This window comes from Gopherus evgoodei, chromosome 18 (assembly GCF_007399415.2).
Source record: "Gopherus evgoodei ecotype Sinaloan lineage chromosome 18, rGopEvg1_v1.p, whole genome shotgun sequence".
Taxonomy (NCBI): Eukaryota; Metazoa; Chordata; order Testudines; family Testudinidae; genus Gopherus; species Gopherus evgoodei.
Window position 1 is genome coordinate 13,079,701 of NC_044339.1, and position 14,171 is coordinate 13,093,871.

At 41.6% G+C, this 14,171-nt stretch overlaps 1 protein-coding gene across 6 annotated transcripts in view; it reads left to right on the forward strand.

Annotated features, from left to right (window-relative positions):
• RERE (arginine-glutamic acid dipeptide repeats) overlaps positions 1-14,171 on the forward strand; it is a 402,767-nt gene that overhangs the window by 134,077 nt on the left and 254,519 nt on the right. For 5 of the 6 annotated variants that reach the window (XM_030538001.1, XM_030538000.1, XM_030538003.1 and 2 more), the window contains exon 2: positions 1,546-2,016. In XM_030538001.1, the coding sequence (XP_030393861.1) occupies positions 1,692-2,016 (325 nt within the window). In that variant the 5' untranslated portion in view covers positions 1,546-1,691. Of the gene's footprint in view, positions 1-1,545; positions 2,017-14,171 lie in introns of those variants that run through there. The other variant, XM_030538005.1, reaches the window with a different exon arrangement.

Consider the following 14,171-nt stretch of genomic DNA (forward strand, 5'->3'; position numbering starts at 1 on the left):
TGATTACTTTATATCTAAATGGTATGGATTGCTTTCCATAACCCTGGATTGACAGATTAGATAATACAGAATTTATCTTTTAATTTTTTGTCTGTCTTGAATCTCTTCCTTGGGAATGTCTCCCTTTGAGTTAGCATATTTTCAGGAAAATAGTATGACATATGCGTAACTGTGACTAGTTCAGATTCCTTCTATTGAACAATTTTAAGAAGTGCTTGTGGATACCTCATTTGGTGCAAATTCTCATAGAGGCTTTCCAGAAGAGAGGTTGCCAAAAATTCTAACACTGTTGTTTGTGCTGCTGGCTGTCACTCAGAGATGTAACACGCAACCTGTCAGTCCAGATTGTTGGACTGGAGTGGTAGAAAAGGCATTTATTAGTAAATTATTTCATGGTTCCTAGAAGAGAGAACAGGAGACTAACTATATGTAGTGGTGTTCTGTATTACAGCCTTCCAATTGACTGGTATTAGATGATGGTGTGATATCTGGGTTTTAGGGAGGAGAGGGGGATTGCTTTTGGGTGGAGGGGTGTGAAATTCTGTGCACTCACTGTCCAGGGCTGGTTTGCAGTTTGAGGATCCTGTCTCATAGCTCTGAGCTATCACATACTATTGTATTGCTGTTGAAATAAGTATACTTGCCCAATCCAACCTTGCATTAAAAAAAAAAAAGCTAAATGCACAGTCTGTATCCTAGTACTGCTTACAATAATGAAAGGGACAAGATAGGTATGCTTATTTTTTTGTTAAAGAAGAAAAGTAATTGATGAAGAGGAGGTACTGCTATTCATCCTCTACAAAGTCCATTATTGGAAAAACAACCAAACAAAGCAAAAGCTGTGTGCTACCTGTGGTGCCTGCAGGAGCAGCTTTGGGCATGTTGCCACCTTATTGTGTGAGCCTGCTGGATCTTGCAAGCTCAGTGTGGTCAGGCTAGTTCAACACGTGAAGGGAAGACTTCCCAACCGATACTTGGGAACTGCAGTAAGGGCAGGAATTGTGGTTGAGTGGATGTGGTACTCTTTATTGTGTCAGATCTGTTGGATATTGTGCTGCTGAAGGTACTGTTACTCGATTGAGATGTAAAATGGAAATCATGACCTTTAGTTAAAAATTCCCTGGTGCTTGTGAGAATAGAGGCTGGTCAGATTCAAATACTGGTAATTACATTTTCCCTTCCTAAATTGTATAGTTCCATTTCTGACCTAAAACTCTGCATGCTCTCACACCTACCATGTTCTACTCCAAAGGTAGCTATATTTCAGTGGTGGATTAAATTATATTTGTGCCTAGTTTGTAAGGAGCTTTGAGGATCTTTTGGGGATGAAAGCTGCTGTGTAAACTATCTGCAAGGTATTTGAAGCTAGCGATTCACTTATCAAACAGCCACTTTAAAGGGCTTCACATATTTTGCAGTTTTATCTCAAGCAAACTTAAATATTTTTGTAGGTTCCTTTTTGATTTTCAGAACTGGAGGGATTGTGAGGGATTTCTGAGTATTAATGTTGGCTCTCTTTTTTTTTTTTTTTTTTTTTCTTTCAAGAGCTTCGTTAAAACGCTGGGGTTGTTGGAGTGGTCGAATTTTTCCTGGAATTGAGTGAGAAATTCAGAAGACTGAAGCCCAGGCTTACTGTCTACCTTTCACGGAGGCCCAGCCGTGAGAGGACAGAAGAAGGCACGTGGCGAATCATGACAGCTGACAAAGAGAAGGACAAAGACAAAGAGAAGGACAGGGACCGGGACCGGGACAGGGAGCGAGACAAGAGAGAGAAAGTGAGAGAGAGCGAAAACTCCCGTCCTCGTCGGAGCTGCACTTTGGAAGGAGGTGCCAAGAATTACGCCGAAAGTGACCACAGTGAAGATGAGGACAATGACAACAACAGTGCAACCACAGAGGAGTCCACCAAGAAAAATAAAAAGAAGCCGCCGAAGAAGAAATCTCGCTATGAGAGAACCGACAGTGGTGAAATAACGTCCTTTATCACAGAGGATGATGTTGTGTACCGGCCTGGAGGTAAAGAACCCTTAAAAATGTGTTTTTGTGGACTGTAGTTGTGTACTTGCCTTCCCATTTCTTGGCTATCGCGTACAGCACTGTGTGCTTGAATTTGTACCCTGTTTTAGCTGGGACAGTATGTGCTCTCCAGTAGGGGTCATTGCAGAAAGGGGCTAAAACACATGCTAACTCTCTTGGTCTCAAGTCCCCTACATTTCCCCAAATTCTGGTTGGGCATGAATTCAAGTCTTTATTTTAAACGAAATACCTGGGGTGACGTGGGGGTGGGTGGCTGGGCGGGTGAGAGAGGTCATCGGGAGCTGGAGCCTGAAGCCCTGCAGCCTGGGCATGGGGCCCAGGAACAGAGCCCAAAGCTCTCTGACTGGAGCCTGCTGTCCTGCCTCCTCAGGGCTGAAACCCGAAGCCTGAGTCCCACTGCCCCTAGGAAGGTGGGGAACTCACAGGCTGCCTGCTCCTTCAGTGTTGTGCCCCAGATGTCTCCAGAGGGGAGCAGGGCCTAATCTCTGCTCATGGCCCCAACACCAAGGCAGCACATCCAGGAGCAAGGGGGAGTGGCTGCTGCTTCTCTCTCCCCCAAGCCTCCTCTCCAGTCAGAGCTCAGAAAGTGGTGGCCACAAGAAAAGCCCCTGGCTCCACATTTGAGAAACACTGATCTAGAATGTGAGGTACCTAACCTAAGTTCTTAGGTTGGATTGATGTGAGGAAAGTGACTGGCAGAGCTATTGTGAAATAAGTTATTCTACAATAAGTATTCAGAATAGCTCCGCCTGTGGATGTTCTGTTCTGGAATAAGTGTTTTTTATTTAGGAAAAATTTAATCTGGTTTGTGAGCAGAGGGATTATTCCTGAATAGCGTGTCTATAGGGGAACTTTTCTGAAATAGCTATTGTAGAATAACTTACTCCACAGTATTCAGAGTTGCAGCCGTGTTAGTCTATAGTTAGTTTGTCTGTTTGTCTGCTGAAATAAATTTGTTAGTCTCTAAGGTGCCACAAGTACTCCTGTTCTTTTTACTCCACAGTAGCGATGCCAGTCAATTTCCTGCTGTAGACAAGGCTTTATTCTTCACTGCTATCCCTACCCATAGTGCTCTATCATGACCCTCTTCACTTTTATCATCTTTCTAAATGCATAACCTCCCAGTGAGGGTAAATTAACATGTACTAGACCAGTGTTTCTCAGTGCCGGTCCCTGAGATCTCCTGGACACAGTTCAGGAAGGCAGCAAGCTGGTTCATGATATCGAAAACTTGAGACTATCTGCACTGCACTAGACCATGTCAGCTTCCCCCCTCTGCTGACTTGTTAGGTTGCTCATGGGATAAACTTCAAATAACAGTCTTGGCATGTGTGCCTGAAGTTTGCCACTGGCTCACAGCATAAATAATTTTCAAGTTAACCTAGCAAAGTCTCTTTTTCTAGGTGTCTCAGCTGCCCCCAAAATGTGTAATGTTCTATTTTGGGGGGGCTTCCCCGTTAATAAGGCCCACTGTTTCAGTGGCCAGTGTAGGCAGCAAAGCTATGCTGTGTTGCAGTGTTTCTTTTGAGCTTTCTGCTCCAAATGAGTCCCAGTTCTATATTCTAGCCTGACTGGTGTGCAGTATTTTATCACCTTTCCAGTACAGGCGTTCAGTTGCAATGTAAACATGCAATTCTCCTTGCTCATTAGGTGGAATTTAGACATCATTTTCTGGTTGGTATGGGGAAGATACTTGGTAGCTATTGCAGTTGTTGTTCGATATTGTGGTCAGGATGCTGTTTCACTGGGCAGTGTACACAGTTGGTTAAACACAGTCCCTGCCCCAAATAGGCTGCAATTTTGTAAAGTTAACCTCCTCTAGTAGCTTTGAATATAGTTTTGATGCATCTTGAAATGGGGTACCAGGATGGTATTAATGAACATCAAGAAGCCTGTCCTAGGCTAGTGGCAATGTATAAAACAAGTTTGTTCTTTGAGGGAAATGAAAGAGATACAAATGCCCATAACCCCGTTGTGGGCCCTGCTCACTCCTCCTTTTGTATAGCTTGTTACTAGAACTCTACTGCCAGCCTTATAACCAGTCTTCAGGGAAGCAATATTTATAGCAACTGTGACTATAACAATGAGACTGGAGACCTGGAACCTAGTTCCCACTCTGCCACTGTCTTGTTTTTTGATACTAGACAAATCTCTTAATGTGTCTGCACTGCAGTTTCCCTCTCAGATTTAAAAAAAAAAAAAAAAATGCATACCAGCCTTTATAGAGCTCTTTTAGATCCTTCAATGAAAGGCACTATACTGACCCTTAACATTTACTTATTAGCAGTGAATACTGGTACTATCAGCTTTTATTTTTTCTTTCAGGGCAATAATAGGAATAACTTACACTTATGGTGGATTCTTCAGTGTGCCAGCTAATTTAGTCACTGCAGGATTTCACTTAAATTCTTTCAGAGTTTGATTTTTCCACATTCAGTACTAACATAGGAATTTAACTATGACCGTTGTCAGTTAGATTTTTCAGACAACGAAATTCCACGTGGAAGTTTTTTGTGGAGATATTCTCATTTCTGATTGCAGCCATCATTTTGAATAACAAACTGTGTACAGGGTAAAGAATTCTGGAATGCTGAATACCATGAATAACTGCAGTTTTCTCTTTCACCATAAGTGGAATTTATCCTTGTCTCTCCTGTCAAAAGATCTAGCTTAGGGGCTTCACTATTTTTGTCCTGCTTCTCTGTAAAATCATGAGTGTGCTATAGTAACACTGTTGGAGCAAAACAGACAGACACTCCAAAAGAAAACCATGGAAACTAATGATGGGAAGCTTGTCTAATTTTCAAATGACATGTTGTCTCTGTGGAACATTAAACTTAATTCTTATAGAAGCAGATGAAATTGGTATAAATTGCATAAGTTGGTGATGTTGTGGATTTGAGTATGATCAACTCCTGGACCAGTTGGGTGATTTATTCTCATGTAAAGTGGGGTGAAAAATCTGAAAAGTACCATATATACTTGTTCATAAGATGAATATTTCTGGTAAAAAAGTGACGCATCAAAGAGCGGAGGTCGGCTTATAAACGGATCTACACCAAAATTTGATGATTTTAAACTCTATGGAATCATTGAATTGAATATCTAATACGCTGTCATTTTGTTTACCTGGAGCGTTCACAGGCATGGAGCCCCTCTGCTTCCTGTGGCCGCGGTTTGCTGTTCCTAACCAATGGGAGCTGCGGGAAGTGGCGCCACTTCTCGCAGCTCCCATTGGCTGGGAACAGCAAACTGTGGCCACTGCGAGCTGAGGGCTCCGTGCCTGTGAACGCTCCAGGTAAACAAAATGTCCAGGCCCTCTAGCGGCTTACCCTAACGGGCCAGGAGCCAAAGTTTGCCAACCCCTGAAATACAGGGTCGGCATATGAAAGGGTCGTACAGTTTCTGCTATTTTTACCTCTCCATCTTGGGGAGGGTCAGCTTATAAACGAACGGGCTAATGAACGAGTATATATGGTAATTAATGTTAAATTCTTTGTGGTTTTAAGGTGTTGCTCTTTGAAGTCTTTCTTGCCTATGCAAAAGTTGGCACTTTGTTTACTAATTTATTTCCCAACAGCACATCTCATACTTGACAAGTTTGAGAGATCAATTACCGTAATAGTTTTGCTTTCAACAGGCAGGACGTGGAATTTACTAATACTTGATCACTAGTGCAATAACAGCAGGGACCCTGCATAAAGATAAACTTTAGGGCAATCTAACTTTCAGTGTCATAGGATCAAGATCTCCTAGAGTGTGTTAAGAACAGCTGTTGTGTGGGCGTGGAGGTGCAGTGGGTTAATGCACTGGCTTTTCATTGCTGAAGGTCCTGGCTTAAAATGTAGATAGAAAATCTTTTTGGTCTCTCGTAGTAGTCCATGTTACAGAATTTGGAATGATTAGTAATCTGCTTGCGAGGCTCCCTGTGCTGGAATATTAGAGGTATTCCAAGCTTAGGCAGAAATGCATTGGTAGAACAGACGAGTTTAAAACAAAGCTTGCCTGCGCTGTGCCTTGGTCAAACCATTGTCAGTCTAGTTTTTGATTATTTTACTCTCTTCTAGAAAAGAGAGCTTTGGAATCCACATGTCTGGGAGGTGGATGGGGACTCTGGATATCAAATCTCCTAGACTGACAATTAAATGTAAAGGTCCATGCCTCTCTCCACACTTATGTATTTGTTTTACATATATGCATGCATACATACGTTATTAACTTGTAAATATATTTGTAAATATTTGAATTGCTGTGAAACATTAAACAGCTGCCACTTCGTGCCACCTCTGCAGTGGAAAGTGACAGCTATTGAAAAGGGCACAACAACACTGCATCCCAGTTAAGTGGGTCTCTTCTAGAGCAGGACGACTTTTAGTCCATTTTAGTGTGCCTGGCTTTCAAAAAAAAGCTGTCCAGCATTGGAGGATCTGGATGGCTGAAAAGCCCTAGGACTGTAATGAGTATGGGGAAAGTTTCATTCTGAGCTCACACATCAGTATCCACTGGAGAATAAACCTAGGCAAGAGACCTTATAAATGCTGTGGAAGTGGGGAAAGCTTCAGTGATTGCTCATGCTTTATTCACCACAAGAGAATCCCCTTGGAAGGGAAACCTTATTTATGTACTAGATGTGGCAAAAACTGCAGTTAGGGCTTGTGCCTTATCCGCCAGAGATCACTCAGTGAGGAGAAATGCTGTTTATGTACTCAATGTGGGAGAAGTTTCAATCATGGCACAGACGTTGAGAGACATCAGAGAATCCATACCTGGTAAGAATTCTGTAAATGCTGGCCGAGCATCATTCGGACCTTATTGGCACCTGAGACCACACACGGTTGACAACGTGGGAGAATGATCTGCTCCTACAAATAGAAGATACTTAATTGAACATTATTTTTTTTTGGGGGGGGGGGGAATGTTGCAAACAAATTATAAGGGAGCTGGGTACCCAACTTCTGTTCCCAGCTGAGACGCTGACTCCAGCCAGTGACAGTGGGCAAATCACTAAGCTCTCTGTACCCATTTTCCAAATCCATAAAATGGGTATTCTGCCTCCCTCTCCAGGAAGTTGTCAGGCTTTTCAAATCACTCAAAGAAGGGCAAGATAGTAGTATTGGGTAAGAAGATTTTAGTTTAACTCAATAACATAGTTTGAACTAAAATAACTTTAATAACTTAATCTGAACTAAACTTTCTGTTCAGTAACTAACACAATTGAAGACTCCTGGTATGAAACTTGGTTATTCACTTTCCTTTTTGGCCCTCTGGCTTGCCCCTCTCTTTCTGCTTCATTGACATTCATGGTTAATGGTGAAAAATTACACCACTTCAGGGTTCATTGAGGAGAGGCATGAGCTTAGCAACCATCTTTGAAGGTGATTAGCTGTCTGCAGGATATTATAAATAATGTCTTAACTGGATTGCTGTCTTAAAAGGTATAGTGATTACTGTATGGTTTTAAAGAAGGCTAAATGCAAATTAAGATTTCATTTTCTAGCTTCTGATTTGCTTCAGTTACATGTAGTAGGAAAAATTCAGAGGCAGTTGGGTTGATGGTGCAAACTACACAATTGTAAATGGGTGCAAGGGAGTCTAAATTGGTGAAATTTACACAGCAAAGTCTAGGAAGCTGTAAATTAAAGGTGTGTGCACTTCAGGTAGCCTAATTTAACTCCAACCCTCCTGTTGGTTGCTTGTAAGAAAAACAATGCATTTGATTTGATTTTATCAGAAAAGTACAGAGAAAGGCAACAAAAATGATTGGGGTATGCAACAGCTTCCCTATGAAGAGAGATTAAAAAGGCTGTGATTATTCAGTATGGAAAAGAGATGACTAATGGAGATATAGTAGGTCTATACACTCATGAACAGTGTGGAAAAAGTGAATAGGGAAGTGTTATTTGCCTCTTCACATAACACATGAACCGAGATCACCCAACTAAATTTAATAGGGAGCAGGTTTAAAACAGACATAAGGAAGTACTATTTCACACAACACACAGTCAGTTTATGGAACTTGTTGCCAGGGGATGTTGTGAAGGCCAAAAGTATAACTGGGTTAAAAAAAAATTAGACCTATTCTCCAGGAGTTTATCTGTCAGTGGCTATTAGCCAAGATGGTCAGGGATGCAACCCCATTCTCTGTGTCCCTAATCATCGGATTACTAGAAGTTGGGACTGGATAATATGGTGTGGATCACTCAATACTGTGCCCTGTTCTGTTCATTCCCTTTGAATCATCTGGCACTGGCCACTGTTGGAATACAGTGTACTGGGCTAGAGGGACCATTAGTTCTTATCTTATGTTCTCCTCAGCCTAGAAGTGCCTGCATTTCACTGGTATTGGATGTAGATAGTTAATAAAATTGCTTGGAATCCTTTTGGAAGAGAGATTAGATAGATAAAAGATGTAGTGTTTTATTGTTGAGAATACGAATGTGTGTCCCTAGTTAATGTTGCGTACAGCGTTGCTATGTGCACATCTACGCCATGAGTCTGAATATGTGGCTTAGCCCTTATATTTTCATTTGAAGTTACACAAGCCCATATTGTGTAAACTTGGTTAGCCCTGTAGTATTTTACCCCATGTCTAATATAGTTTCTTTTTTGTCTGGCAGCTTTTGTCCAAATGAATTTGTCATGGTAACAAATGGATTTATTACACAGGGTGTATCCAGATTTGCTTACAGGCTTCATCAGCATGGGCTGTAGTGATGGTATGAGTTAGCTTGATCAAGAAAGTAAATTAATTTCTCTTTCACCCTCTGTACCCAGTCAGATTATTTGGCTTATGTTTCCTTTCATTTACAGTGATGACTGAGTCCATCTATAATACAGCCTTCTACTGTAAGCAGATTCTAACAGTAATCTGCTGTGCAGGCCACATCTCCAGACCATGTCTGCTATTGGAGTAGTCAGTCCTCTTACTGCCTGGCTCTCTGTACAGGAGGACATCCTTATGTGGGAAAACACCCACAGTTCTCTGTTTGGTATCAGCAGCTGAGACACAATAGGACACTTCTCCTGATTTTTTCAGGGCACACTGTCATGTACACCATTGGACAAAATTGTTGATACATGGTTGTGAGCATGATGTTGTGTGGATTTGCTGACCTATATTTAGCAGTTAACCTAGCTATATTTAACAAGTTTCTGTCAGTGGCGTGAGTAAGGCCTAGCTGCTACTTTGTGATGTCAGTCCTTTATCTTGAAAGGAACTGCATGCCATCCTATCTAGTCTGTTGCAATGTAAGTGTTGCTTCCATGAGTTCATCAATGAATGCTGTATGGTTTGAGTATTGGGGTTTGCTAGCTTTTCTCTGGACTTTTTTTTTTTTTTTTTTTTTTTTTGGAGTTAAAATTAACTATAGCTCTCTACTTCTGACCTTGCTAGGGACTATCTGTGTAATGCAAGGTGCTTTTACATCAAGTCTATCAACACCACTCCAGTTCACCATGGAGAAATTGCTCTGAGATTAGAGAGCTGAAAAAGTGGGTCGCTGAAGTTATGCATTGGCCTTTGAGGCATGATGGTCTCTTTTTTTAATAAGAAAACATCTTCATCTTATTCAAATCTCTATGCCATTTCTCTTCAGTGATGGTCTTAGACAGAAGAGGGAAGCACCTTTCAAGTTCGAGCTTCAGTGGGAGTAGTTGGAAGAAGAAAATGAAGGCTGTTCTTTATATGTTAAACTAGACCTGAAGTTCTCCTAAATATGTCTTCATGCACAGTCTGTAACACTCCTTTGGAGTGTAAGACCATGTCTACTCTTACTGGGGATTGACGCTGCTGCAATTGATGTAGCGGGGGTCGATTTAGCGGGTCTTTTGAAGACCCATTAAATTGACCGCATGGTGCTCCCAGGTTGACTCCAGTCCTCCTCCAGAACGAGAAGGTTAAGGTAAGTCAGTGGGACACTCCAGTGAGTTGATGTAAGCTACTCGACTCAGCTACGTAGCTGGAGTAGCTACGTGGTGTAGACAAGGCGAGGGTTTTCAACTCTAGTTTAGCATCGCCACATTAACTCTGGCTGCGCTCCTGCTGATCTCCTTAGTGAACTCTGTGAAAGGATTGCTCATTTTTCCACCTTTATTTTCAGTGTTTCTCAATCTGTGGTTCACAGAGAAGTGCCTAGTCACATGGTGTTGGCGCTCCTCTTTTTGCTTTCAGCTTTAGCATTAGGCTAATGATGTATTTTTACTTTTTTGTGTAAGCAATTGATATAATAGCTGAATGGATGGAAATGCATGATCACAAATAGACGGGGTTGTGGGAATTTGTGGTTATAAATGAGTGGAAGATGGGGCCGCTCAATTGAAAATGAGTTGAATAGAACACCCTTCACCTTCTTGGTCAGAGGTCCCCAAAGTGTGGGGTGCACCCCTCTCGGGGGGATGGGGGAATGTTTAGAGAGGTGTGGAGGGGCCTGGGCCAGCCCCCATGGGGGTGGGAAGAGAGCCCCTTGCTGCCCCCAGCTGCATCCCCAGCTCCCTGCACCACAACTGGCTCTGTGGGGTTCCGCACCAGCCCCCGGCCTTGGCTACTGGCTGCGGCTCCATTCCTGGCCTCAGACCCAGCCCCAACCTTTGCCCTCTTACCCCTGTCCACATCCTCCCTTCACTCCGCCTCTCTCCACCTCATAGCCCTGTTCCTGGCTCAGGGTGTGTGTGTGGGCGTGACCCTCAAAAGTTTGGGGACCGCTGCTCTAGGTTATGGTTGTCATGAAAGAGTTTGAAGACCTCTGGTTTATCAGCTTCATTCCAGAGGGCAGAGACATGAAAGAAAACTTCAAGGACATTAAGAATAGTGAGATCATTCTTGTGGATTTGCAGCTGATTCATTAACTTTAAAATTAGCTTTCTTTGGCTATCCCAGCAGCTTACCTTTGAGTGTACTGTTTGGCTCTGGGTAGGAAAGGATCAGAATTCCTGATCAATCAGATTGCAGAAATTTCTTCGTCAAATTTACTGCTCCATTTGGAACAGAAAGGCTTTGTCTGTCTCCCTGGATCCATGGGTGTTTTTTGGACTTTGTTGAGGGGACCTGTCTATTTCCATAAACCCTTTTCCTACATCTGTCTTGATGAATGGAATAAAACAGAACCAAAATACAAGTATTATAGATTCCACTCCCCACCCACCCCCACCAGCTGATGTACAAGGGGGCATTATTCCTCATAAAGATTAGAACCTGACACACACAGGTTTTTAGAGGGATAGCCGTGTTAGTCTGTATCCACAAATATAATGAGGAGTCTGGTGGCACCTTAAAGACTGACAGAAAAAACCTCACTTTTACCCACAAAAGCTTATGCCCAAATAAATCTGTTAATCTTTAAGGTGCCACTGAATTCCTTATTTTTAGAAGGGTTTTTGTTATTACCAGGTGGACTGTAGTCACGCCACCAATGATAGGGTGCAGGAATGTTGTTTTTGACACCCCCCCACTCCTCCAATTGAGGTGGATCCACAGAGAAGCACTTTGCTGTAATCATTTGGAAATGAGGGCAGTGTTTGCACTCGCTATCCAGAACCATTTAAAAGGATCTACAAGGATTAAAAGGATTTGTAAGGATCCATTCCAGCAATGATGTCAGTAGTTAAATGCAACAGATGCAGTGGAGTAGCAGGAACAAAGGCCTGGTAGCAGAGGCTAAATGTGCTTCTGTGGGACAAATAGTGCCTTTCAGCACTGTCTTTATCCTCCAGGATCCCGAGTAGTGTTGGGCATTCACCCTCAGGGAGGATGTTTTATTAGTAGATGTTCCTTGAATGAAGTGTGTAAGGTCTGAACTCCAGAGTTGTAAACCATTGGAAGCATGGATAATGGAGAGATACCAGTCTTCCTTAGCAGAAGCAAAAATGCATAAAGAAACATATGGCATAAGTTCACTGATTTGCAGGTAAGACTGCAAACTGGTGTCTCTTTGTGGTTGTTGATCACAAGAATTGCACTGAAGTATTACCCAACCAGAGCTCTCTCTTTGGTATGTGGAAGATCATGGTTTAAATGAGGCATCTCTCTGTTAAAATATCTGAAAGGAAGGATATTCTCAGCTCAACATGATAGTTCTAATGCCCTAATATAGATCCAGGCTTCAGAAATGTTATAACGTATCTCTAATGGCCAGAGTGATTTGGAGCCTTTTTTGGTGTCTGAGGGCCAGCCCCCTCGTGTTCTCTTGCAGGAAATAATGACACTTATTGAAATGCCAAACACCACTTCTTATAGTATCTGTGTTCTTTTTTTTTAATCTTTTTTCCCCAAATACTGATCTGCCCCTTTCCTTGTTAACCTTTAAGAATGGATGTGATTGCAACTCCAGGTGGGAACAAGCCGCCTTTGAAACACTTTGAATGGTACTTGTTTGTTTTTAAGTATCTTCCCCTTGCTTAGGTGATGGAAACACGGAGTAAGGATAATATCAGTCTATATCCTGGAAAGTGTCGTATCATATTTTTCTGCCAGACTGGAATGTATGTTGCTTAAGACCCACTGTAATATATCTGGACAAAGGAACATTTATGGCTTCCCTCACAAGATCCAAAATTTTAGGTTATCAGGAGTTTTTACTCTGAGCATTGGCAGTAACACTTGCCTGCTTTTTAAGTGCTTCATAGCTAGCTGGATGAAATGCTTATTTAGTATAGCTGAAGTTGCTAAAGGAAAAAGAGAGCTCAGCAGATAAGGCACACTCCTCTGAAACGCTGCTTAGAGGGAGAGGGTGGAGCCCTCATTGCTAGAGAGTAGGGATGTTGTAATTTGGATCTTTGTTCTTTCTTTTGATAGAGATTACTGCCCGAGACAGATTCATGTTATTCAACAGATTGTGAGCTTTCCGTATTACAAGTTAGGAAAGACATGATTTTTGAATGTTGTTGCTTCTGATGAGCATGTAGGGAGATACTACGTGTAGTAATAGAATATTCTGTCCCAACTTTAGTAGTAGTTGTGGAGTGTAGAGTATCTGGGCAAGTTTCGGAGAACAAGACAGGACCTTAAACTGTATTTCTGCCATTCAGGATGAGTTGAAAGCCTAGGTGCTGTTTAGGAGCAAGCATAACCCCTTAAGCTATCCTATGGATAGGCATCAGAGAACGAAAGAGACACTGAATTAGCAGGTCAGAAATGTACCCTTGTCAAATGCTGCAGCACAGTTGTCACTAGATGTCTCAAAGTGAGATCTTGCATACTTTTCATGTTGTGGTACATTCTCTGATTATATTGTAAGCAGTCATTTTTCAAAGCCAGTCCTTTGCAGGCTGTGAAATAGTCTGCAGTCCACTGTCGCTCAGACTTGGAGCCTGGAGGTGGTGGTGTATTGCACTAGCACAGTGAGGAAAACAGTAGAAGATGACTGGTAATCTTTTGTTTGAATTTCTAGGCTTGATACTAATGTCTGTCCAATGGACTGCATCAAATAGAATTCCAAACATAGTGGAACCCGACTTGTATTTACCTAGAATCTAATTGGACTGAGAATTCCTGCAGTTATGTTAAAATCCGCCGCCCTTTTGCTTAGTGAGCAAGCATTTGAACTCCTACTCCTGAGGTTTAGCTTTTGCAGGCTCAATTAATTGTTAAATGTTCCCTTTATTATAATTATACATTATAGTAACTGAGGAAATTGTTGGAACAGTTATTTAATCTGAAATCCTCTACGAGTTTTATAAAAACTCCTATTAAAAGAAAAAATAAAAAGAAACAGGGAGAGGAAACAGTTTTGTTTTTAAGTGGTATGGTGGTATTTGAGTTGGAAAACATTAGTTAAATTGAATGCAGGAATTTGGCTTCTGCCTTGACAGCGATTGGCTTGTATTTGACATTGACCCATGTGTTTGTCATTCTTCCAGATATTGCCTTCTATTTATCCTGACAGCTTCACCAGCTGAGAGGCAGATGTGCCAGAATTTATTTTTTTTTTTTATATATATATATATATATATATATATATATATATATATATATATATATATATATATATATATATATAATATTCATTCTAAGGCACTTTAAATATAGGCAAGTGTTTTTAGGTTGGTGAAATTACTTAAAGGCAAGTGTTATGGGGAAAAATACTCGACTGGGAATTTCAATTTGAATCCTGTAGTTGAGCTGTTAGATAAAATGTTAT